This window comes from Carcharodon carcharias, chromosome 2, assembly GCF_017639515.1.
Source record: "Carcharodon carcharias isolate sCarCar2 chromosome 2, sCarCar2.pri, whole genome shotgun sequence".
Taxonomy (NCBI): domain Eukaryota; kingdom Metazoa; phylum Chordata; class Chondrichthyes; order Lamniformes; family Lamnidae; genus Carcharodon; species Carcharodon carcharias.
Genome location: NC_054468.1, coordinates 129,454,501 through 129,481,787, shown reverse-complemented (window position 1 = coordinate 129,481,787; position 27,287 = coordinate 129,454,501). Strand labels below are relative to the sequence as shown.

At 40.1% G+C, this 27,287-nt stretch overlaps 1 protein-coding gene across 3 annotated transcripts in view; it reads left to right on the top strand.

Moving 5' to 3' along the window:
- Positions 1–27,287, top strand: part of stxbp5a (syntaxin binding protein 5a (tomosyn)) — a 196,983-nt gene that overhangs the window by 106,764 nt on the left and 62,932 nt on the right. For all 3 annotated transcript variants that reach the window (XM_041211848.1, XM_041211840.1, XM_041211832.1), the window contains exons 11-17: positions 4,000–4,072; positions 6,499–6,646; positions 7,793–7,860; positions 13,138–13,178; positions 19,040–19,260; positions 20,720–20,898; positions 26,578–26,703. In XM_041211848.1, coding sequence (XP_041067782.1) covers positions 4,000–4,072; positions 6,499–6,646; positions 7,793–7,860; positions 13,138–13,178; positions 19,040–19,260; positions 20,720–20,898; positions 26,578–26,703 — 856 coding nt within the window. The remainder of the gene's footprint in view (positions 1–3,999; positions 4,073–6,498; positions 6,647–7,792; positions 7,861–13,137; positions 13,179–19,039; positions 19,261–20,719; positions 20,899–26,577; positions 26,704–27,287) is intronic.

Genomic DNA, 27,287 nt, shown 5'->3' with positions numbered 1-27,287 from the left:
GGAATGCTGTTATCCCACTTGTAAAGTAATGGTCTCAAACATGTGCTATTCTGCAGCACTCTGATTCTGCTGATTGTTTACTGTGATCAGAAGGTTATGTAATTTTTTTTATAGTCAAACCCATGTGAATCAACAAAGCAGCTTGTAATTGTAAAACATCCCAAAGTACTTGACTGGAGCGTTGTCAGACAAAATTTGACACCGAGAGATATTTGAGCAGATGACAAACTTGGGCAAAGAGGTAGTTTTTAAAGAGCATCTTAGAGCAGGAAAGAGAGGCAGAGAGGTTTTGGGAGGAAATTCCAGAGTTTAGGGTCTCGGCAGCTGAAGGCACAGCTGCCAGTGATGGAGTTATTAAAAAACTGGGGGTGCACACAAGGCCAGAATTAGAGGAGCACAGATATCTTTGAGGATTGTGTGGCTGGAGGAATTTAGAGACAGAGAGGTGTGATGCCACGCGTGGGTTTGAAAACGAATAAAATTTTAAAATCAAAGGCAATGCTTAATTGGGAGCTAATGTGATTCATTGAGCACAGGGATAATAGGTGAACAGGACATGGTGCAAGTTAGGCTATGGACTTCAGAATTTCCAATGACCTTTAGTTTATGGAGGATGTAAGATGGGATGCTGACAAAGAATGTGATGAAATAGTTCAAATCTAGAGATAACAGAAACGTAGATGAGGTTTCAGCTGCAGATAAGTTGAGGCGGAGTGGAATCAGGTAATGTTATGGAAGTAACAGAAAAAGTAATGTGGTGGATGTGATGCACATGGATTTCCAAAAGGCATTTGGCGAAGTACAATGGAGCAGGCTTGTCAACAAAGTTAGAGCTCGTGGATAAAAGAGACAGTGGCAGCAAGAAATTGGCTGAGTGACAGGAAACAGTAATGGTGAATGGATGCTTTTTGAACTGGTGGAAGGTATATTCAGTAATAGGGTTCCCCAGGGTTTGGTGTTAGACCCCTGCTTTTCCTGATTATATGTTAATGATAAATGCATATACAGGGTTCAATTTTGAAATTTGTAGATAACAAAAAACATCTCTCTATTGTGAACTGAGAGGAGGATCATGTAGAACTTAAGAGAACACAGACATGCTAGTGGAATGGGCAGATAAATAGCAGATGAAATTTAATGCAGAGAAATGTGAAGTGATTCGTTTTGCTGGGAAGACCGAGGAGAGACAATATCTAGAGTACAATCCTAAAGAGGGTGCAGGAGCAGAGGGAACTTCGGGTATATGTGCACAAATTAGTGAAGGTGCAGGGCAGGTTGAGAAAGCGATTAAAAAAGCATTGACATCCTGGGCTTTATCAATAGGGACACAGAGTACAAAAGCAAGCAATTTATATTGAATCTGTGTATAACACTGGTTTGGCCTCAACTGGAGTCTTCTATCCAATTCTGGGCACTAGACTTTGGGAAATATTTGAAGGCATTGGAGAGGATGCAGAAAAGATTTACAAGAATGGTTCCAGAGATGAACTTCAGTTACAAGGATAGATTAGGGAACCTGGGGCTGTTCACCATGGAGAAGAGAAGATTAAGAGGAGTTATATAGAAATGCTCAAAATCATCAGAAGTCTGGACAGAGTAGATGGGGAGAAATTATTCCTATTGGCGGAAGGATTGAAAACCAGAGAACTTTTTTTTTTACGCAGCAAGTGGTTATGATCTGGAATGCACTGTCTGAGAGTATGGTAGATGCAGATTCAGTCGAGGCTTTCAAAAGAGAATTGATAATTACCTGAAGAGAGCAATTTGCAGGGCTATTAGGAAAAGTTGGAGAAGAAGGGTTAGAGACGACAGCACAGATATGACAGCTCAGTGGCCTCTTTCTGTACTGTAACCATTTTGTGATTCTATGATAGTTAGAAATAGGTAGCTTTAGTGATGGCATAGATATCTTGTTGGAAGCTCATCTCGGGATCAAATACAACACCCATTAAGGTTGCGAACTTTCTGTTCTGAACTTTCAGCCTCAGACGGTTGCCAGGGAGAGGGATGGAGGTGGTGGCTAGAGAACTGAGTTTATGGTGGGGACCAAAGACATTGACTTTGGTCTTCTAAGTATTTAGTTGGGAGAAATTTCTGCTTATCCAATAATGGATGTCAGACAATTTGGAGACAGAGGAGGTGTTCAGAGAAGTGGTGGGTGTTGTCATTGTGTATATAGGATCTAATGCATTTTCAAATGATGTTGCTGAGGGGCAAGATGATGATAAATAGGGACCCAAGGCTGCAGGAAAGAGGAGAAAGGATAGTTAGCTAACATGGGGGCCAGGAAGGGAAGTTGGTGGTCAGTTTAGTGGGGGTAGGGTCAAGGGAGCAAGAGGCTGGTCATATGGATAGGATTAACTTAGAGAGGACACAAGGGGAGATGGGAAAATCAGGAGAAACATGCAAGCTCAGGGCAGGGTCAGGAGAATCTTTCGAGGAAGTTTAACCCAGTGGGGTATAGAAAGGGCAAATGGCAGAGGCAACTGAATGCATGGTCTTGATCTTGGTGCTCCTTGGAATTGTTGTTGGAGGTAAGGGTGGAGGAGATGGGGGAAAGGTTTAAGAACATGTTTCAAAATGTAGAAAAGAAGCTGAGTTATCTTTTTAGGATGATCGTGGAATAGTAAGCAGTGTTAGCAGATAGGAGCAGGGCCCTTTTGTGTTTTCTGTAGTTCATCCAAATGAGTGAGAAAGCACATTAAACAATTTGGACACCTCCAGAGAAATGAGTAGTATCAGCACTAGGCCACCAGTATGTCTTGATGGCGAAAGGGACAAATACATTTCTTGTGTCCATGCATTGTAAATAGCAAGTATGGCTGTGCTGATGAAGGATTCAGGGGTAGCTGTGCTAGTGAAGTATTTTATCAGTGCTGGAATGGAAGCATGACCTAAAGGGTTGCTTTAAAATAGAATCCCCATATGGCTAATGTTAGAAGGGAAAAAGATAACATTTCCGCTTTGAGTCTCAACTGCCCCCTTCTCCCGCCCTGCCCATCCAATTCAGTAACCCAGGATGCTGCACTTTTCACAATTGCTGCCCACCTCTGACTTGTCCAACCCTAAGTGCCTGTTGAACAGTTCCATGGCTCCCAGTGCCCATGAGTATTCCCTTCCTCTGTTGCCGTTGTGGATTAATGTGTACACCTTCCTCTCTGTTATCCCTGTATGCTTAACTGCCCAATACAGCCCTTTGGCTGGCGACAATCTGGAGAGAATTACCAAGAAACTGCTGATGATCTCTGCTTCAGTGCAACTAATTGCTCCTTGAACAATTCTTCTCCACCAGCTCAATTTTCTGACATTTCATTGCAAAGATGCTACCCCTGGTTATACGGGATCCAGCTTGGTCCTCACATTGTGCTTCATGCACATCAAGTGGGTTCCCTGCATTGACACCTCTTTGTGCCTCACTTCCAAAAAAAATAGTGTGTGTTAGCTGGAACCACCATTGTAGCAGCAAACTTTTTTTACAAGAATCAAACCCTTATTACACAGAAGTATTAACTGTAGGAAGAAATGAAGTCCAGCTACAACTCTAAGGCTGAAATCTGCATCCATTTTTTCCCTTTGCAATCTCACCAAGAGCCAAATAAACAATTTCAAACCTCCTTAGTGTTGAACAGATAAAATGAAGACAGCGAAAATAGTATTAAACTCAAAATACAGTAAGATATGTAAATGAAAGTGTAATGCCGCTTGTTCTCACTGGGGCTTAACCCCACATTCTTAAGACCTCTGCACTCACCTAATGTATTGCAGTTCAAATTTTGGATCAGTGGAGAGTTTGTGTGGGACGATAAGAATGAGGACCATTCTTTTCTGCATTCAATGAAAAATTACAGAATTGAAATTTGTTTTTCTGTAAACAAGAAAATATTAAAATTCCAAGATACTTGGACTGCGCTCTACAAGTCTTCATCTGGAGACCAGTTTATCAATTGGGCTGTATGCATCTACTTCTGACACGTTTGATTTATTGTCATTTTCCTACAGATTTTCAGGAGCCGTATGCGGTTGTTGTCCTTCTGGAAAAGGACTTAGTAGTTGTAGACCTCGGACAAAATGGGTAAGAATTGTGCTGGAATTGACATTTGCAGTAATGACCAATAAACTGGGCCAATAAAATAGCAGTTCAGCTTAAATAAAAATCATTCAGTCAAAGAAGGCATATATTCCTGCCATATCTAATCATTGTTTTGCCTTACAGTAGTATTTTGATGTTGAATAATAGCTTGACTATAGATGATTACTCCTCAAAAAGAGGTGCCCTATTGAGGTAACTTAAGGGTCAGAGGAAACAGGGACTCCAAGCAGATGACTTTTAGAGAAAAAAGTTAAATGCAAAATACTTTCAAACAATCAAAGGCCATTAGCTATCATATTCCTTTTTAGTTTTCAAACATATCGCTCAGAACCGTTTATTCACCCTCTCACTATTGAAGATGGTACTCCCTCCAATCCAGCAACTACCACATAGGCCAGTTGAAGAGAAGTTACAATCCCCGATCACACAGAGACTCAGGCTTCCTTTCACTGGTTTTATTCAAGCATATGCAAGGTAGCTACAATCATTCCTAAGAATGAAGACCCAGCTCCCAGATTGATTACATTTCATTACTTTTGTACTTTTTTTTATCATAATACATTTGAGCATATTTGAATACATCCAATCGGTAACCGACACACTGGTCCCATGTTAACACTATCCTATTGAGCACATAAACGTGTGATTTTGCTAACCAATTATTCTAAAGGATGTATACGTAATTATATTACCCAATCAAAATTAAAACACATACACAAAGACCTTGGTTCTCACAACTCAAGACTGTTTGTGTTCCATCAAAGCCCCCTCGTTGTCCATTGCATATCTTCCCATTTCCAAGCTAAAACCATCTGCTCCTTCCCTATCTGAGAGAGGAGTACACTTAATCTAACTTTATGCCATGTTTTATCTGCAGTCTAGTTCTCAAGGCTTCACCGCATCATTGCACCACTTGAATTGTCCTGCCTGTTACTGGACATTAGCTCATCTCTTGACTTCTGTGTAAATCACAAAAACTCAAAGCCTCTTTGTGTGCAATGTCTATCTGCTTATCCTCAACTGTTAATATGTTTAGCATCAAAGGCTGCTTGGAGATTTTAAGTATGTTCAGCAAACTCTTACTGTGTTCTCTTTTAGCATTTTTAATTTCCCCTTAATTCTATATCCCTCAATCCCACCTAAATTGATGGTAGCTTTTAACAAAAATATAACATTCAAGCTTCAGTTGCTGATTTCATCCTTGTTGAAGGATCTTCCAGTCTTGGAATACCATATCGCACTATGATCTCTGATGAGATGGGTTTGATGTCAAGTTTCATGCAGCAAGGGAAGGAAGGAAAGGTGATGGTGGCAGCATTGATTAAGAGAACATTACAGTGCTGGAGAGAGAGGATGTCCCATAGGGATCAAGGACAGAATCTACTTGGCTAGAGCTGAGGAACAAGACAGGTGCAATACATTGCTTGCTTAGTCTATATGCCACCGACTAATGGGAAAGGTGTAGAGGAACAAAACAGAATTCCTGCAGATGCATTGCAGGAATTCACCAAGGCTCCTACCAAATCCATGACCACTACCATCTAGAAGGACAAAGGCAGCAAATACATGGGAACACCACCAACTGGAAGTTCCTCTCCAAGTTATTCACCCACCATCCTAACTTGGAAATATATCGCCATTCCTTCACTGTTGCTGGGTCAGAATCCTGGAGCTCTCTTCCTAAGAGCACTATGGGTGTACCTACACCACAAGGACTACAGTTCAAGAAGGCAGCTCATCACCACATTTTCAAGGGCAATCAGGGATGGGTAGTAAATGCTGGCCATCAACTCCAGCAAAGCCCACATCCTGTGAATGAATTAAAAAAAAATCTTGGCATTCAAAAGGAAATTGGTCATTAACTGAAAAGGCAAAATGTGCAGGCTTACAGCAAAAAGATGGGGAATGACACTCCGTGAATTGATCCCGCAGAGGGGCCAGCACGAACACGATAGGCCGAATTGATTCCATCTGTGCTGTAACCATTCTTTGATTCTAATATGGCCTTCATTTTCTACCCATTGGCTGGTTGAGATCTGGATATTTTGAAGTGGCTGTCTGATAAGTAATCACGAATCCTGTAGTTCTTATTAAAACTAAACAGAAATGGTTTGGAACAGGGTACAGTATCCATGTATTTTGTTAAAGAAATAATTAATGCAAAGCAGTGGATCACCATAATCTATCGCCAAATTCTTGACAATATGCTCCTTTCTATCATAACTGGGTGTTATGGCATAATCACTGTGTACACTTTTTGCCCAATTTATGACTTAAGTTACTGGACTTATATGACAAGTCCTAATATTTAGGATGTTAATTTTACAGTTTTTTTTAATGGAAAGTCTGGTGCCACTGTTTAAGACTCTGCATGATTTTATGCATGTTGATTTTTTTTTGTCTTCCAGTTACCCTATATTTGAGAACCCATACCCTTTGGATATACATGAATCGCCTGTCACCTGTTGCGAGTATTTTGCTGACTGCCCTGTTGATTTAATTCCTGCACTTTATTCTGTTGGGGCAAAGCAGAAACGGCAAGGATACAGTAAAAAGGTTTGGAATTTATCTTTTGAAATATAAAAGCCGCATTGTTTGTCTGTACTCCTATGCATTTCCTCTGTATTTCCAATCTCTCACACGAATGTTTACGCAGAATTTCCTTGCTATTTAGAGTATCATGTACACCACACCATTAAACTGTTTCTCTTGGGAGAGTAGTGTCCCTCTGCCCAGTGTGACCTCTTTGATCTACTGCTTACCTGAATAGACACACCTCTGTATGTTTGTTAATACTCCTGCTGTTTTCACAGTTCACATGTATTCAATGCTTCTCTTCATTGTTAAATGTTTTGTTTCTAAAATTAGATTGCTTTTTAAATTGCATGAACTAAAATAGCATAGTGGGTTTATTTAGTACATAGTGGTTACTTAAGGCCTCCATTTGGAGAAAAAAAGCGGTGTTTGAGCGCTAAGTAGATTTTGTCATTGATATCTGCAAAGTCGGAACAGATATCCATCCTTGAAGCATTATTACATTGATCATCTGTGTGCCTTCAGCACTTCATTTTACTTTTCTTCATTTTACTTTTCTTTTTCTCCTTTCGGGGGGTGTTATTCATTTTCGTATCAAGTCTGCAATGCAGCACCTTACCAAAATGGGTGAATGGGCTCCTTCTGAGTTGCACACTTCTACGGTTATATTTCAGTCATGGGTGTCTTCAAAGCGGTTTTATTTCCTGACTGAGATTTTGGGGCTTCAGCCCTTCTACCATGCTTACAGATGTTTTAATTGTTTACTAATTAACGATAGCAAGGGAAGCAGAGAATCTGAATGTTCCTGAAGATGCCAAACTATAATTGGGAAACTTAATTCTGGAGTAATTTACCTTTTTTGCTACACTCCTTCAAACAAACAGCTGGTTTGTGGGGGTCCCTTTATTGGATCCTGTTTTTATTTGATCTGTTGCTCATATTTGAACTTGTGTATGGAGGCAAAGCTGGCACTGTTTATGCAATAGGCTCACAGAGGTCGTAGGCAGTTAGTGTTGAGTGATTCATGTAGGAGTTTAGCTCTCTTGCCCACTAGGACTGCCCTAAATGCTTGCTTGAATTTCTGGATAGTATGATTAGTAGCAAGAGCATCTTATTAAAAAGAAAATCTCTTATGGTGTCTACATTTATTCTCATTACATCTTCTAGGAATGGCCCATCAATGGAGGTAACTGGGGCTTAGGCACTCAGAGCTACCCAGAGATAATTATCACAGGGTAAGTAAGGAACATTCTATTTCTGTTAGTCTTATTCAAGATATGCCTTACCTTTTTATATAGCTTGAGGATATTCTGTAAGTACAATTGTGTCTTTTGGATATAAAGCACATTGTTTATGTTTCAAAAACGTGGTCTGAAACAGATACATACACTTGTATGTCACTTGGAGTCAACTTGAGACCAGTAAAAGTATGGTATGCTGGTGCTTATTTCATTGAAAAGTAAATCACAGTACGCCTTTTGCTTATCAAATTAGTTTTCTTTAGATTTGCTGGAATATAAATTCTAAAATTACTGAATCTAGACAGCTTTAACAACTAAGTTGGACCCAGCGAAGTTAGAAATTCATTGCCTTCAACAGTGAAAGAGTGATTGCATATAAAGTATGCGATCAGACCTCCCATTTGTGCTGTTCATGTTAGTTAGGAATATATCATTTGACAATGACAAAGGTTATAAGATGAAATTAAATAATAGCAGGCCACCTGTGGCATTGTTAATTGAGTCCATGGATAAACTATAGCAAGGAATGCTTAGTTTGAGGAGAGCAGTCCATGACCAGTCAAAATATTTGGAAAGAGATTCATCAGATGTGTGCCCTGAGACTTTTTTTTCTGGGATTTCTTCTGGGAAACTGTAAGCTAACTTATTTGATGAACACAGACTTATACACAGCAGTGCAGGAAATGTCTCATTGAGGCATTGCATAAAGTTTGTTTGGGGTATGGATTTAATGTTTACCTGGATCCTGTTGCAGTCTAAACATGGCAGAAATGCATTCATTACTATGTAACACAACGAATTTACAAGAGAAATATATCATGTGATTGCTGCCTTATTGGTAGTGAAAGATTGTGGCTTTGTATGTATAAAATTTGTAGTATTATTTCACTTTCTTCATGTGAGATACAACTAAGCTTGTTCTTCCTTCCTAAAACTTCTTGTTTATGGTTATTTGCATTTTTACCAATAATTCAGCTCTACCTCCACAATTGATTTATAACATTCTTCACATTCCTGTCTTTCCCAGCTATTTTTTTAATTGTGTATGAAAGATATATTTTGATCCCTTACTTCCCAGGGTAAATTTACAGTTACTGTATTGACATGTTTCTTGGGAGTGGGACACCCACCTTTCCTCTCTTCTCCCAGTTATAAGACAAGATTCAAAGGAATGAAGGATAAGCTCAACTGTATTTTGTTGAAAAGTATCTGTTGATAAATATATATGCAGATGGTTAAAGTGAACTCTGAAGGAACAATTATCAAATTGAATGACTGTCACTTAAAATGGAAATAAGTAGGGAAAACAAATTGCAGGCTACAAGGAAAAGGAGCAAGGAATTGGAGGAGGTTAGGAATTTTCAGCCCTTTGGAAACCTTATCATTTCCACATTTTGGCCTTTTCATTCTCTCCTGTTCAGCCCTATAATCCTAAATCTAACTGGCCCACTTCACCCTTTTTTTAGTTGGTAGCTTCTCCACTCTTATCTTTGCACAACAACTGGATCAAATAGCACTCACCTCTGAGTCTGAAAGTCGTGTATTCAAGTCCCACTTCAAGGTATGAGCTCATATTTCAAGTTACCACTTCAATGCGATACTAAGGGAGTGCTGTGTTGTTGGAGGTGCTATTTAAATGTCATCTGTCAGTCTTTTGTTATAGTTGATGTTGAGTTCACAATTGCTGGGGGAAAAAAAGACACACTACCGAAGCTTTTCATCTTGCACTCATTAGGAGAGCTACGCAAGATAAACCAACAGTAATGGGAAACAACAACTTATGTTGCATGAGAAGGGAGTGCTGATTGATTGGCAAGTAGACTCTGGTAGAGGCATTGCCATGGAGAATGCAGCAGAGAGCTGTTAACTGCCAAGCTTTTGTTTGAACTTCAAGCCAGACAGGTCGACTCTGGACAAGGTATTGCCATGGGGAATGAACTAGAGAATGGTGGTTCCCCCAAGCTTTTGTTTAGTTGGAAAAGGCATAATGTGTGGACATGCTCCATCTGTCTGCAAAGGACAGGGCCCTGAGAGTGAATATATATGTAGCTTCTAGCATGTGTAAGTGAGCCACACTGCAAGCCCGACTGATAATCTTAAATTGGTTTTCAGTGTAATTCTTAGCACAATCAGGATTGATTAGCAAGTATTGTCCAATCATGGAATCACATCTAATCTTGGATGCTGTTTTGAGATTTGCAAGCACAGGCTGGTTGCGTATAGTCAGTACTTTGTTGCAAACAGCCAAAGGGATGTGCTTTTTTGACGTGAACTGCCAGCTGCTGGGACTAGTACCTGGCATCTCACAGGCAATGAAATTCATATACCATATTACTCATTTCTGTAATAAAATGTCTTTTTGGCTTGATGGCAGCATTCTTTTACTGAAAAATACCACTCATACCAATACTACTGCACAGTAACAGCGTGGACAAGAAACAGACCTTCGATGGAAAGACACCTGACCACCTTGCCCTTAAATATTTCCGATACGTAGATGATACATTTGCTATACTTGAATCTGCAGTTGCATGCAAGAACTTCCTTACATACCTCAATGGGCTTCATCCTGCGTTCAGATTCACCTTTGAAGTGGAGCAATCAAATGAGCTCTCCTCAACGTGCTAGTTGAGAAATCTGCCAGTGGGCTCTCTACTACTGTTTACCGCAAGCCCATCTTCACTGGTCAATATACATATTGAGATTCCTACAGATCCACACACTATAAGATTGGCCTTCTCAGCAACCTTGTAAATAGGGCCTAAGCTATTTGCTTACCGTGCAAGCTTATGTGAAATAGAGCGCATCAAAGCTATCCTGCGGGATAATGGCTACCCTGATCAGATCATTGCTCACCATATATTGTGCAAACTCATGAAATGGCTGAAGGCTGCTTCTTTCCACCCTAAAAAGTGTCCAGTCTACCTCACTTTACCCTGGAAGGGTAAGGTGTCTCAAAACCTAGGAACAGATGTAATGCATGGACCTGCTACTTCTGCCTGCAATGGGCAGGGCCCTGTGAATGAATATATATGGCTTCTAGCATGTGTAAGTGAGCCATATTGTGAGCCCGACTAATGATCTTAAATTGGTTTTCAGTGTAATATCTCATGGAAAGCAACAAAGATGTTTGCGAGAGCTGGGCCTAGAGGGGATCCCATGGCAACACCATCTATTTGGTCAAACAATTGAACTCAACTGCGCTGGTTGCTGAATTCATAAGATGAACACAGATTTGACGTTGGTGGTGTGTCTAGATCGCCATAATATTATGACACAGTGTAAATTCCTATGGCTTCCTTGTATGATACATTGGTGAATAGGTTAGCAATGTTGAGTGAGCACATGGACACAGCATTGCTATCAATATGCAAGTCCTGTATGAGTCCTGTGAGTTAACAATCTTGTGTCACTATTTGAAGAAAAGCAGGGCCTTCTCCCCATCGTCTCATTTTCTCTTAAAAGCTTCTGAGATTTGAAGAAAATTTTTCACTCCGTGTAAGATCAATAGAAGCAATTTGTGAGGGGGTTAGAGCTGCAGAAAATATAGGTATATAGGTGGTCGTCACTTTTATGCAGTACATGCGTGCCTAAAGGTGGGCCGTATGTTTAAAAAGTAACAAGTCTGCCCCAGGCAAATACAGCCCCATTTACCTAACTTCAGTAGTGAGAAGAAGAGCTGATCATTTGAAAGAGCAAGATGGAGTCAATGAAGGAGCTAGCATTGATTTTAAAAGGGGAAGGTGACACCTAAGAAGCCCCCTCTAGTGTTAGAATGTTGTAAAGTTGATATTAAGTGATTTATTTATTCTTTCAGGAATGATTCTAATTAAACTAAAAACCCCACAAATCCAGGTTAGGACATGGAATTGGTAAGAACCTGGTTTAAAAATTGGAAATGCACAGAACTTGAGTGGCGCAATATCAAGGATTTTTCAGTGGAGCTGAAATTCCTCTTGTTTCTAAACTACATAAAATCAGAGTAGACCATAGCTCATTTATACAACTGGGTAGACACCTGACAAATTAAATTGAGAAGGAATGAATATCAAGAATGGGTTAAATGGGGCATTAACAGGTTTGGAGTGCAGAACTTAAAAGGCTGAATTGTGCCATGGTGGGTGGAATCCCTGTGTTTACAGTTCTAGTTAATCCCAAGGAGGAGGACTTGGGACTATGAGAAGAAACAGGGAGCAACAAAATAATTCCACATAAGCATGTAAGTGACTAGAAAAAGTTAAGGAGGTTGGGTTTTGTTTCTTTGGAAAAACAGACTTTGAGATGACCCTATTTATTTCCAAGAGTATGCAGGAAATTAACAGAACTGAGGTACAGTTGCTATGGCGAAAGGTTTAAATAGCAGAGGATACAAATTAAAAGGAAGGAAACCTGTGGAAGAAATTTGACCTAAATGGTAGTGATACATCCTATAAGTCAGTCAGCCAAGACGGATGGTGTAAGTAGGTTCAAGATGATTGAATGTACTTTGGAAAGAGACAACGGTCTAACCTCTGCTGAAGGAACAGGCTGGACCAAGTAAATATTGGGTCCTAAAAATTATTTTTCATTCAGTTTCTTGTAAAATACAATGACAAAGTTTCACGCATTTGCCCTGGCTAGAACACTGTCCCAAAATGCTGTAGACTGGGATGATGTATCTTGTGTGTAGGATAAACAAATATTTACGGAACCAAGACTTGATTTAGGCCATTGGCAAGCTGAGTTTTTGATCGATAACCCTGCACACCTGTTCCTGCACCTCCAGCAGCCACCAAAATCCATCCCCTGGCATGTCTGATCTTGGTGCACCTAACAGGTTATAAAGAATTGTGTAGCAATAACCTGAAATCCCTTTCCTAACAACATTGTGGAAGCATATCAGCACAAGGACTGGGCTCATCATATTTTCAGGGTAACTAGTGATAGCCTTATCAACAACCACATTCTCAGAATAAATAAAACAGAGCAAGGACTGAACAAGCTTAATAGTATGGCCAGCTTGGGTTAAGCTCGTTCTTAATTTCCCAAAGTGAAATTAGATTTATTCACTCTTTTGAATGAGGCTTGCTCAATTGGTTCAAAAATATAACCTTTTGCATAATAATAAGAATTAAGGTAGACAGTCTACAACAATGAGGTTGAAAGGATTCTAAAACTAATTTTCATGTATGAGTGCCTATATGCTTTTCAAACGCCTATTTGCATCAAAACTTTGGAAGCAAATGCATGTGAACAATATATTGAAACCTGTTTTTCCTTTGCCTTCTCTAGGCATGCAGATGGATCATTGAAGTTCTGGGATGCTTCAGCCAGTAAGTTAGTTAGATTCCTTCAAGATACTAGATGAAATGTTCTTCTCCAAGGGACAAATTATTGCGATGTCTTAAAACGCTTCATTCATGGACATCGTTGCAGGCAGTAGATATGATGACTGTATTTCTAGAGTTAGACCAAAGTCATTTTATTGCACCATGTGAACTTGCCTCTCCCCTTCTCCCCCACCCCCAATGCAAGTAAGCCGGATTGTCTTCTGCTAAGTGAGGTTAAACGTGTAGATAGTCTTATGGGTATTTCCAATATATTGATAAAAACAAAAAAACTGCGGATGCTGGAAATCCAAAACAAAAACAGAATTACCTGGAAAAACTCAGCAGGTCTGGCAGCATCGGCGGAGAAGAAAAGAGTTGACGTTTCGAGTCCTCATGACCCTTCGACAGAACTTGCAAGTTCTGTCGAAGGGTCATGAGGACTCGAAACGTCAACTCTTTTCTTCTCCGCCGATGCTGCCAGACCTGCTGAGTTTTTCCAGGTAATTCTATTTCCAATATATTGTTTGTTGATTAAACCAATCAAATTATTCAAAATGCTCTTGGGGGAAGAAATTAATTTGCCATATTTTCTTTCAATAGCTAAGAGTACTAGTGTCTACAATACAACTTTAATCAAACTAAAGCCAAACATAAATATTTGACAATGCTATATATTTGCTCATTGAATTGTTCATTGTGTCAAGGCCTCAGTCTGTCTGCAAAATCTGAATTTAGGCATTCTTACCTCAGAACAACTGACCAATGCTTTCAACTATATTTTTTCCATTTATCAAGTGCGCTATGGGAACAGAATCACTCAGAGTCATGAAATTCTGCCTAGGATCTGATTTAAATAAAAATTTGAGTGCTTGCCTTCATCATACTTCTGGCTCCAAAACTTAGCACCTTGTAGAAAGAAGCTTCCATATTCATCAGTTTTCCTGCTTGCATCAGCTGCAAATTAAATTCTGAGTTGCTGTCGTAAATTTGTAGGCCAAGGAGGAGTCAAGAATAATTGGATTAGGTCACAGAATCTTTACAGTGTAGAAGGAGGCCGTTCAAGTCTGCACTGGCTCTCTGAAAGAGTATGCCACCTGGTTCCACTCCCCTACCTTATCCCCGTAACCTTGCACGTTCTCTCTTTTCAGATAGCAATCTAATTCCCTTTTGAATATCTCGATCAAACCTGCCTCCACCACTCAGCATGTTTGTTCCAGACTCCAACCACCATCTGGGTGAAAATTTTCCTCACATCACTTTTACCCCTTTTGCCAATTATTTTGAATCTGTGCCCTCTTGTTCTTGATGCTATCTTGAGTGGCAACAGTTTCTCACTATTTACCCTGTCCAAAGCCCTCAGGATCTAGAATACCTCTATCAAGTCTCCTCTCAGCCACCTTTTCTCCAAGGAAAACAGTCCCAGCCTCTCCAATCTATCCTCATAGCTACGGTTCTTTATCCCTAGAATCATTGTTGTGAATTTCCTCTGCACTCCAACGCCTTCACATCCTTGCTCGAGCATGGTGCCCAGAACTGGATGCAGTTCTGCAGATGAGGCCTAGCTAATGTCTTATATAAATTCAACATGACCTCCTTACTCTTGTACTCAATGTTTCTATTAATAAAGCCTAAGATACTAAATGCTTTATTAACTGCTCTCTCAGCATGTCCTGTCATCTTTAATGACTTATGTACAAATAACTGAGGGGGACTGAGGTCCCCCTATTCCTGCACCTCCTTTAGAGCTTCTCCCTTTATGTTGTACTGTCTCACCATATTCTTCCTGCCAAAATGAATCACCTCACAGTTCTCTACATTGAACTTCATCTGTCACTTGTCTGCCCAATCTGCCAACAGGTCTATGTCCTTTTGAAGTTCAAGACTATCTTCATCACAGTTGACAATGTTTCCAATCTTCGTATCATCTGCAAATTTTGAAATCATGCCCAGTCTAGGTCATTAATATAGATCAGAAAGAGCAAGGGCCCCAACACTGACCTCTGGAGAATGCCACTACAAATCTTCTTCCAATTTGAGAAACAACCAAATGCTCTCTGTTTCTTGTCACTCAGCCAATTTCTTATCCAAGTGCCCTTTATTCCTTGAGCTAGAATTTTGCTCTCAAGTCTGTTGTGTGGCACTGTATCAAAGCCTTTTGAAACTCCATATACGCCACATCAACAGTGTTTCCTTTGTCAACCTTCTCTGTTACCTTCTCAAAAAACTCCCAAGTTAACTGAACATGATTTTCTGTTAATGAATTCATGTTGGCTTTCGTTAATTATCCTGCACTTGGCTAAGTGACTACTGATTTTGCCCCGAACTACAGTTTCCAGAAGTTTCCCTACCACTGAAGTCAAACTCATTATTCTGTCGTTGCCAGCTTTATCCTTTCACCCTTTTTGAAATTGGTGTAACGATTGCAATTCCCCAGTCCTCTGGCACCACCCCTATGTCTAAGGAAGACTGGAACATTATCACTAGTACCTCTGCAATTTCCACTCACTTCCCTCAGTACCCCTGGATGCATCTCATCTGGTCCTGGTACCTTATCTAGTTTAAGTAAAGATAGTCTTTCGAACACCACCTTCTCAATTATAAATTCTTCTGATGTATCAGTTACCTCCTCTCTCACCTTGGCCTGGGTAGCATCTTCTTCCTTTGTAAAGACAAAGGCAAAGTACTCGTTTAATACCTCCACTATTTCTCCTGCCTCCATGTACAAGAGCCCTTTCTTATTCCCTAAGCGGCCCTACTCTTTTAACACTCTTTTTATTATTTATATGCTAATAGAAGACCTTGGGCTTCCTTTTTATGTTGGCTGCCAGTCTGTTCTCATGCTCTCTCCTTGCTTTTCTTATTAGTTTTCTTCACTTTCCTTCTATATTCAGCTTAATTCTCCATTGTATTTTCTATCTGACATCTATCATACATGTACTTCTTCATTTTCATCTTCACCCCTACCTTTCTCGTCATCCAGGGTGCTCTGGGTTTTATAGTCCTACCTTTCCCCTTCAAGGGAATATACCTTGACATTGCCTGCAATACTTTTTCTTTTAGAGTAACCCATTGTTCAGGTCTTTTCAGCCAACATTTGATTCCAACTCAATTGATTCAGATGCATTCTCATCCCATCAAAGTTGGCTTTCTTCCAGTTAGTTATCCCTGCTCTGGATTGTTCCTTGTCCTTTTCCATGGTCAACCTAAACCTTATGATACAATGGCCACTGTCTCCTAAATGCTCTCCCATTAATATTTGATCCACTTGGGCCAACTCATTCCTCGGGCCCAAAAGTGCTCGATCTCTCATTGGACCGGAAACATACTGCTGCATAAAATTATCTTGAACACGTTCCAGGAACTCTTGCCGCTCTTGTCCCTTTGCACTATTCCTGTCCTAGTTTATATTTAGATAATTGAAGACCCTCATTATAATTACTTTGTAATTCTTGCACCTCCCTGTAATTTCTTTGCAATTTTGTTTCGCTACACCCCTTCCATTAGTTGGTGGTCTATATATGTTATCGCACCTTTTTCATTCCTTACCCCCCCAGCCAGAGAAATTATGTCCTTGACCCCTCTGGAACAACCCGTCCAGGACTGACATGTCATCTTTAATCAATACTGCTACTCTTTCCTCCCCCAATCCCTTTACTTCTTTCCCTGTCTCTCCAAAGCAAATCGTACCCAAGAATATTTAATACCTGCCCTTCTTGAGCATGGTCTCTGTTATAACAATAATAGCATAATTCTATTTGTCAACCTATGCCTAGAGTTTGCCAATCTTATTAAACACACTCTGTGCATACACATTAACCCGGATTTAGGCTTTTTTAACTCTCTCTTCTCTCTCCCCCTCCCCCCGCTGACTAATTCTGCCAAACTGTCCAAGTAATCTATTTATCTTGATACTCTGATATATCCTCCTTATCAATTAATACCTCTCTACTTCACACTGCCAGTTTCTCTCCTCTCCACTCTGAATTTCCCCTCAGGTTCCCAACCCCCTGTCAATCTAGCTTAAACCTGCCCCAAAAGCGCTAGCAAACCTCTGTGAGGACATTAGTCCTGGTCCTGTTAAGGTGTAAGCCATCCTTCTTGACAAGTGCTACCTGTCCCAGAAAAGTGGTTAGAGAGCAATATAGCCTTGGGATTCTTGCACTAGCTGCCTGTGCCTGTTAAATACTTTGGTGGTCACCCATTCCCTCTCTACCTGTGTACTACTTAGCTGCGGTGTGACCACCTCTCTAAATGTACTATCGACATAATCCTCAGAATGTGCACCTGAGTGGATGCACCACATTTACTACAGCCACTGCTCAAGTTCCGCAACCTGGAGCTCAGGTTTGTGTGGCTGGTGACATTCCTGCAGATATAGTCATCGAGGGCACTTTGTGCCGGCATGACTTCCCACATCCCGCAGGATGTACATTCCATGTGGCCGAGCTGCACTGATATCCTTAAACTTTTATATAAAGTGTTTACTACAGCATGGTATAATATAATTCATCTGTCACTCACCAATCGTCTCCTTTACGCTGAGTCCAGAAAGGCCTATACTTATCAACTAATCAACTTACAGAACTCCTGTGATGTCACTTTTAGATTTTATCTGTAAGTCCCTGGCTCTCTCTCCGCTGCTTTATGGGCTTCTATGATGTTGAACCAAGCTCTTCCCCTGTAGCAAAAGTAAGAGCCAGATACTGGAGACTGAGGAAAGGTAGAAACAGAAAGGAGCACCTCCTTCCCCTCTTCACCAAACTCCCTCACTCACGAAGCTGCAACTTAAGCATTCTAATGTATCCAAAGCAGCAAACTGGTGCAGACAGGTTACTTTTAGGGTTTCCTAACTTTTTTGGTTTAGTTATTTTGGCTTCGGTGTTCCAGACCACTCTTATAGATGAGCTCCATGTCTTAATGAAAGTGTTTTCATGTTGTTTAAGTTCATAGCATTTCCGAGGAATGAATGCAACCTTCAATTTATAGGCAGTTGATTATTGTACTATTCTCCCTGTCTTTGGAATGTGGTACCATATCTTGTTTAGACTGTGATCAGAATTTAACTGACAACAGAATATCGTGTTAGCTTCTGGTGCAACTTTTAGATGGGTTTAATTCCTGGAGTGGATTTATTCTTGGAATGTAACCCAGGGAGAGGAAATAATAAAGGTAAATTGCTTGCCAAACATATAATAGACCTCTCCATTGCAATTCTTTTTCTTCTTAACCTTCAACCAAGTTCAGATGAACGGTTTAGTTTCAGTTTATTGGGGGAAAAAACCTCCATAAATAGGGGAACAGGCCATTACTTGGGATGTGCAGAGGCATTAGCTGTGGCATATGCCAATAAAGTAGTTCTTGGAAAAAGCCCTCATGGTTTTATTTCCTTGCTCATAGTATCGTAGTATATAAAAGACCATTTAATTTGAACAGTGAACTTTTCCTTTTCACAGATTTGTGGTGATGTACAAAATTTGGTTAATATTGAGACCTGATGTTTCTTCTGAAGTGAAAGCAGTTTAATTTGTCTTACTGTCATTCACAGCTAGTTATTTCTACGCAGGAGACTGGTCCAAGGGAATACTGCATAACCGTCTCTTTTTTAAAAAAAAGCTTAAAATTTGGAAAATTAAAAAATTAGGAACATTTGAACAAGTCTCAGCACAAGCATGTGCCTTTTGGGGACAGCAGTTTGGTTCTTTGATATTTACTGGCTGATCAATTATGGTATTTAGAACCAAGAATATTGTGGTCTTGTCATAATGAGCAAGTATCAATATTTAATATACATTGAGTAACTTTTAATTTGGGACAGATCTGTTAAGTGTTCTTTTTCTTCACGTTTTCATTTTCTTGCGTATTAGTAACGTTACAAGTTTTGTATAAGATGAAGACATCCAAGGTATTTGAAAAATCTCGGAATAAAGAGGAAAAACCAAACACAGACATTGTGGATGAAGACCCATATGCCATTCAGATTATCACATGGTGTCCTGAAAGCAGAATGCTGTGTGTGGCAGGTGTATCAGCACATGTAATAGTTTACAAATTCAGCAGACAGGAAGTGACAACAGAGGCTATCCAGGTAGGACCTACAGTAATTAAAATGTACTTGCAGATATTGGATCCTTACTGATGTAATATTTAGTTGATTGTATTTAAAGTAAATTGTAGTGCAGAAGACAACTCTTTTTCTGGCCCCAGAAATCATGTTTTTGCATATACTCAGTGTATAAGTCAGCCATCCAACTGCCCCCTAACTTTCAGCCATGATATGCCATATTTGAGTTTGTAGTCATTCTGTTTTACTTACCAGTACCTTATATCTGGGTGCACAGGATCGGGGGGTGATACAGGCCACATTGCAAAAATGCGTGGGAGTTTAAGACAGACACACTCTGCATCAGATACCAATGACGTTTCAAAATGACAATCATCAACACCGGCGGTTCATTTTTTTATACTTGGCAGATAAGTCGACCCCCATTCTCCAAGGGATTTTTTGAGGCTTCATAGGTTGGCTTAAATGCTGACATGCATGGTACAGTGCGGTATATGTACGTCAGCTTGTAACCTTGCTTGATCATGAAGTTTGGAGATAGTTCATAGAATCATACAGGACAGAGTTCAGTCAATCTTGCTTACCCTTGAAAAAGCTATCCAATCAATCCCCCTCTCCTGTTCCTTCCCCAAAGCTCTGCAATATTTTACCTTTTCACGTATATGCCAATTCCCTTTTGGAGGATACTAACCTTTCATACCATACATTTCAGATCATAACTTGCTGCAGAACACAAATTCTTTCTATTTCACCCCTGGTTCTTTTGCCAATTATCATTTATCTGTGTCCTCTGGTTACCAACCCACCTGCCAGTGAAAAAAGTTTCACCTTATTTACTTTAGCAAAACCCTTCATAATTTTATTAAAAATTAAGTGACATTGAAAATCACACCAAGATGCATTAGTGGTAGCCTATCAATAATGGGTCACAGAGCGTCAAAGCACATAGTTATTCTGAATTGTTTGGTGGGACAATAAACTAATGTGGTAATTCTCCATCAGGAAATGGAGGCCTGAGTTTAGGCATTCAAGCTTGCTAGATCTAAATCCACAAGTGGTGAGAGCCCAAGTTGTTGTAATGTTTATGCATCTTGTCTTTGTTCTTCACATCAGTCAGTTTAGAATTCATATTGTGAACTCTGCTGCTCTTGACTTAAGTTGTGCACCATTGCTGTGCAAACAATTGGGAGAGTTAAGTTACTTTTCATCATGTTGCTTCAAAAACTACATTGCATCGTGGTGCTCATTGTGATATAACTAAAATTATTTAATCATCCTTGTCTTTCATAGCTCTGTACTTTATAACTGTTTAGCCTGATGGAATGTTAATGTTAATGAGATTCAATTAACTGGATTTTGATTAATAACTACCATCTTGTTTGCTTCTGTTAAATCAAAGTGCAGTTTAGGCTCCTGGATATTAAGTGAGTAGATTACAACTGTGCAATAATGTCGCACCCTTTCTTTATTCTCTCCTGTTCAGATGCTCGAAATACGATTGCATTACGAAATAAATGATCTTGAATCACCGGACACTGATCAAATACCAACATTGGGGACGTCATGTCCGGGACCAAACTCTCAAACTGCAAACTCTCAGTCTCATCCCTCTACAAGCAGCAGCTCATCAGATGGTCTCCGCGATAATGTGCCCTGTCTTAAGTGAGTATTGATCCACCCAAGAAAATTAAGGTTGACCTTGATAAGTAAAAATCTTTTTAAAAAGACTTGCTTTTACACATTGTATTTCATAACTTCAGGATGTCCTGAAGAGCTTTGCAGCAGCCAATTAGACACTTCTAAAATAAAACCAAAATACTGTGCATGCTGAAGATCTGAAATAAAAGCAGAAACTGCTGGAACAACTCAGCAGGTCCAGCAACATCTACAGAGAGAGAAACAGAGTTAACGTTTCAAGTCCAGTTGGACTCTGCTTCAGAACTCTCAGGCACTTTAAAATGTCATCATTGCTCTAATGTAGGGAATGTAAACAGTGATGAGAAAAATAACCAAATGATTTACGTTAGATTCTCTCTCTCCACAATTGCTGCCTGGTCTATTTTTGTGATTTGATTGATGGCACTGGGGATAACTCTGCTGCTTCTCTTCAAAATAATGCCATAGTATCTTCTACTCCCAACTTGACTTAAAATTTCATTTAAAAGAAAATGCCTCTGACAGTACAGCACTCCTTCCCCCCCACCACTGCATTGGAATGTCAGCCTAGATTGTTATGCCGTCTGACTCTGAGGCAAGAGTGCTACTAACCGAGCCATGGCTGACACATAGTAGAAATAGTGTGGATTGTAAAATATGCCCAAGGTGCAGATTTGTTTTGAGGACAACAAACTGCTTTATGTCATTTCTAGCAAGCATAAGTGAGCCACGTTAAGAGCTCCATGGATTATCTTAATTTAGTTGTAAGTGCAGCTATTAGTGCACTCAGGATTGTTCAGAAAGTGCTGCCCAATTGCTGAATCACATCTAACAGTAAACATTTGTTGGACTTGTGTAAGAGTAATGAGCTCCCTAGCGACATATATGATGGGATCCATCCTCATGGTTCACTACATCCACGCATGTATGGGCTTCCTAAGTTACACAAAAGTGATGTCCCATTACGCCCAATTTTATCAATGACCGATTCTGCGCAACATAAATTGACCAAATAGTTGAGTGAATTACTGTAGCCAGTTCTTAGCGAGTTTGCAACATACGTGGTGAAGGATTCCTGCATCTTCGCTGAGACTATATGTGACCTACATGTTGATAGCAATGCCTTGTCCATGTGCTCGTTCAACATTGTTAGCTTATTTACGAGCGTGCCACTGAAGGAAGCCATCGACATTTGCGCCATACCACTATATCATGATTATCTGGACAAGCTGCCATTTTCTGCATTTGTATTCATTAAGTTTATTAACTTAGCAACTTTGTGTAGTTTAGTTTTAATGACGCCATGTACGTCCAAATAGATGGTCTAGCCATGGGGTCCCCTCTAGGTCTAGCACTCACTCACATTTTTCAGCTTCTACAAGAAATACAGTTTTGATGGAATGAGCCCTAACTGGTGCGTAGATGAAATGTTCATGATCCTTGAATCTGCAGCTGCATGTAAGGATTCCCTTACACACCTTAATATGCTCCATCCCATCCTCCAATTCACTTTTGAGATGGAGCAGTCTAATACGTTCCCTTTCCTCGATGTGCTAGTTGAGAAATCAGCTAACGGGTTCTCCACTGCTGTCTATCGCAAACGTATTTCACCAGTCAATATACACTTTGGGACTCATATAAGCTCCACACGTTATTGTTAGCAACCTTGTAAATAGGGCCCTAGCCATTTGCCTTGCAGGCTTGACGCAGAAATAGAGCACATCAAACCTATCTTGCAGGACAGTTGCAATCCCATTCAGATCATTGTTCACTGTGTATCGCGCAGTCATAAATGGGCCAGGAGCTGCTACTTTCAGAACTGAAGAATCCCCAGTCTACTTAAAATTACCCTGAAAAGGCAATTTATCTCAAAAACTTGAAAACAGATGAATCAAGCCATTAATGCATTGCTACTATGCGGTGGCGACATGAATGATATTTTTCACTAATAGGATGCTGCCATTAATCCAAAAAGACATTCTGCTTACCACACAATTGAGCAATGCCATGTATGAATTTCATTGCCGGTGTGATGCCAGCTGCATAGGCCATACATCTCAACAATTGGCTGACTGAACGAAACGGCATTCCTCCAGTTGTTCTAAATGTGCAGAGTATGGATTGTACTCAACCTGACACATTTGCAAAACGCAAAACAAAATATCTGCTGTTAGGGGTGATTCCATGATTTGGCAACACTTCCTGAACAATCCTGAGTGCACTAATAGCTACACGAATAGCCAATTAAAGATAATCATTCAAGCTTGTAATGTGGCTCATTTATGCTTGCTAGAAGCAGCATCCATTCATACGCAGGAACATGTTCTTTGCAAACAAAAGGAGTATTTTCAAGCTTTGAACATTTTTTAATTACCCAGGAGCATGTGAGCCTATAGTTTCCCCATTGCTGTCCCCCTGGCACTTGCCAACCAATCAGCACCCCTTTTCTCCTGTGGTATAAATTGTTGTGATCATTTGAAATTTGCCATTCTTGCATTTGTCCTGATGAAAAACTTCAGCACCATCTCTGTTTTCAGCAATATTCAAGTTCTGTACTGCCAAGCAACTACAGAGGTTTAAAGCTTTGGCAACTGAAGGCATGGCCCCAATGGTGGAGCAATTAAATTCAGAAGGGATGCATTCCATCTCATGTGGGCAAACAGTTTAATTTGAGGTTGATTTATAATGTGTTATGTAAATAATCATTGGCGAGAATATTAATTGCCCAGAATTTCCTAACGATCTGTGCCGTAGTAATGGTGCACCTGAGGTGAATACCATCAGTTTAGTGCAGAAAAGTCTGCCACAAACAACCTATGTGATTTTATACTAGCTTTCATACCACACCAAAGTTTCCTGGGTCGTTTATGGAGCGCCCATTGGAGTCATCACCGAAGCTTTTAGAAACTGAACCTGCGCCACAGCAAGTATTCAGGAAATTCTGGATGAATAGGCTTGGTTATTAACAGATCATTAACATAACTCATCACGAATTAAGCTCAAATTATACACTTTTCATATGAATTGACTTCTGAAAGAGGTTAATCCCTGAAGAGTCAGACTTTGCTATTGAGAAATGAGAGCCCTTTAAAACTGGTTGTGCCAACAGCAGCAGCAGCACCCCCCACTGCCCCTCATTCAAAATGTTAGTGGCTGTGAATATACTGGCTGGCCCTACTTTAATCATTGAGTATGGAAATACTGATGGGGCCAATTTATTGCATAGGTTAGTTCTGGGAACAAGATTTTAAGAGTTGAAAGAATTTGCTTTGTGAATTATCTTGTTCGTTCTGCATTTATATTAGGAATATCATAATTTATTATGTGATATAAATAAATGTGCAAAAATTAGTCACTGTATTGCAATGGGAATTGCTAACAGCAATTAGGAGGAATATCTAATCATGTTTCTAAGTTTTACAAGCTGAGATGAAACAATTTCACAGCGATATTTTCATTACATTAGGTGTTGGATATAAATCCAAGGCAATCATATGGTTTCCAGTGTCACCCTGAGTTTTTGCTTTTAGTTAAATAATGTGAAAGGAAATTAGAGATACATAAAGTAGTGCTAATGACGTTTGGACTTTGATTTGAATGCTAAGCAACATCTTAAATGACTTCCTGCCTCTTTACAGATTAATCTATCAAGAGTAGACCAAAATTGATTGAGCTTTGGTAAATTAATGAATATTTTGCATTACTCAAGTGCTGAGGGTTGGTCTGGCCAACTGTTTCCAAAAATACCAAGCTATGTGTGACCTGTGCACTATCTGACTGAAATTGTTAAAACAGCATGAGGTGAATTTATGTCTGTGTTTTGCCAACTTTGTATTGCTATATGTTGTAATGCTGCTTAACTTGCACACACAATAATGTTTTAACCATTTTTTTTATGGTAAAGCATTTTTTAAATAATTGAATTTGAAAAAACTATTTTTGTGATGTTGCTTGCAAGGCCAGATTTATTGCTCAGTTTTAGTTGCTCTTAAGAAGTTTGATACAGCTACTAGGCCATCTCAGAGCAATTAAAAGTCAACTGTGATTAAAACAAAATACTGTGGATGCTGGAAATCTAAAATAAAAGCAGAAGTTGCTGGAAAAACTCAGCAGGTCTGACAGCATCTGTGGAGAGAGAGAAACAAAGTTAAGGTTCCGAGACGGTGTGACCCTTCTTCAGAGCCTAAGAGGGGCTCTGAGTTCTGAAGAATGGCCATACGGACTTGAAACATTAACTGTTTCTCTCTCCATAGATGCTGCCAGACCTGTTGAGGTTTTCCAGCATTTTCTGTTTTAATGTTATAAAAGAGTCAACTATGTTGGTATAGAACTGGAGTAAATATACGCCGATCAGGTAATGAATGCAGGTTTCCTTCCCTGTGTGATGTTGGTAAAACGGTTGAACTTTGCAACAAACCGGCTTTATAGTCACTTCCACTGCCAGCATTTTATTCCAGATTTTTAAAACTGAATTTAAATTCTCAAACTGCCATGGTGAGATTTGGCTTCACATTCTCTAGATTATTAGTCTAGGCTAGAATGCCTACGCTCGCTTACCAAAGTGAATCTTTTATGGAGAGCTTGAGTCTCGGGTGTGCTGTCATGGTAGTCACAGCAAGTGCTACAAGGACACTCTGAAGGCTTCACTTAGGAGTTTTGATTTCGAATTTGAGTCCTGGGAGAATAAGCTCTCCCAGGATTGCTGCATCTGGCGCAGCCAAATAAAGAACTATGTGGCCCCCGTCAAAAGCAAGCGCAGAGGCAGACAGTAAATGCAAGGAGAGGAAATCCCGAGCCAACAACTTGTTCAAAGCTCAATCACCTGCAATATCCTGATCTATGAGCAGCAGAATCTTCCATGTGCAATTTGGCCTTGGCAGTCACCGACGCATCCACCGGAACCCTACCAAACACCTCAGATGATGAAAATAGCCAACTTCGCTTTGAAGGCCGAACAAGAATCCAGGTCATTGGATTACTGGTCAAGTAACATAACCACTACACTATCACACCCCAGACTCTCATTAATCAAGGGATAACTTCTCATATTTAAAAAAAAATCAGCTAATTATTAAATTGCTTCATTCAAATAAAAATTTTTGTCAAATTATTATAGTTTGTTACTGTAGCTCTCCTTCTAGTAGTGCAGAATAGCCTTCATGCAGTTTGTACTTGGGAACCAAATTTACCAAGGATCAGCAGGTTTGAAAGTGTAGTTGAGCCATAAACTAATCAAGTTCTATCCCCCGTTTACACTAAATGAGCTGACCTCCTATGGTAGGGCTGCTGCATTTGGCACTTTAACCCAACCGAGCTTCACTCCTCTTGACTGTTATTGGGAATAGCACTCGGATGTGGTCAGGGTTAGCCTCAGCTGTGAATAGCACCCCTCCCCGCAGTCATCATTTGGGCTCCCATGTACGATTTGGGCAAAGTCGTTGAGGTGGACCTATACCTATAGAACCATGGCCACGCAAGGAATCTTCACCTTGAAATGAGAATAAGAAATGTTGATGAAATTTAATCCTTACTGTGTTCTTAATTATTGCATTTTGGAGTTTTTGCCTTCAGTGGTCTGAATCAGTGGACAATTCCAAACTCTCTAATATGTTAATCAATCTTTAAAAGCAATTCGCACAATCCTGAAAGATTGCATATTCATCAAATGTGCATTTCCTTCTCCAGAATTAAAAGTACTCCATTAAAACAAGGGGCAGGCTATCAGGCTGAAGTAGTGATTCAGTTGGTTTGGGTTAATGGCGAACCTCCACAGCAGATAAGCAGCCTAGCAGTGAATTCATCATATGGACTGTGAGTACCAGCCTTGTCATCTCTTGAGCATCTGTGCATAAAATAAGCTATATCATATTTTTCTCAAATTCTGGTGGTTAAAATGTGATAGATTACAGCACTGCTGAGTAGATTTCCTGCTTTCTTTCCATTAGATCTCAAGTTAACTTTTTGTTCCACATCAACTTTTCTATTTATTGTGTGGGTGGGGGGAGGTTCAAGTCTGTTGGTTCCCCAGCAAGCTAATTCTTGCCAGAGGCTGTATTCACCATACCCTGTCATGAGTCCTGTCATCCTCACCCTCTCAGTGACAGAGCATCCACCCACCTCATTCCTGTACTGTGGTACACTCTTGTGACCTTGTAGACTCTGTCTACATCTTCAATGCCCTCTCTTAATTTCTTTTCTACTTCCTGCTTGACTCCCCCCACCCCCCACTCATGCATCATTGCCTCTGAAGACCCCAAGGTACTATCCATTGCCCCCTCCTATTTCTCATCTACATACGGCTTCAGCATCTACAAAGTGTCAGATTCCCCGTGCACTGTGACGACATCCAGCTCGACCTCACGACCAGCTCTCTCAACCCCTCCACTGCATCTAAT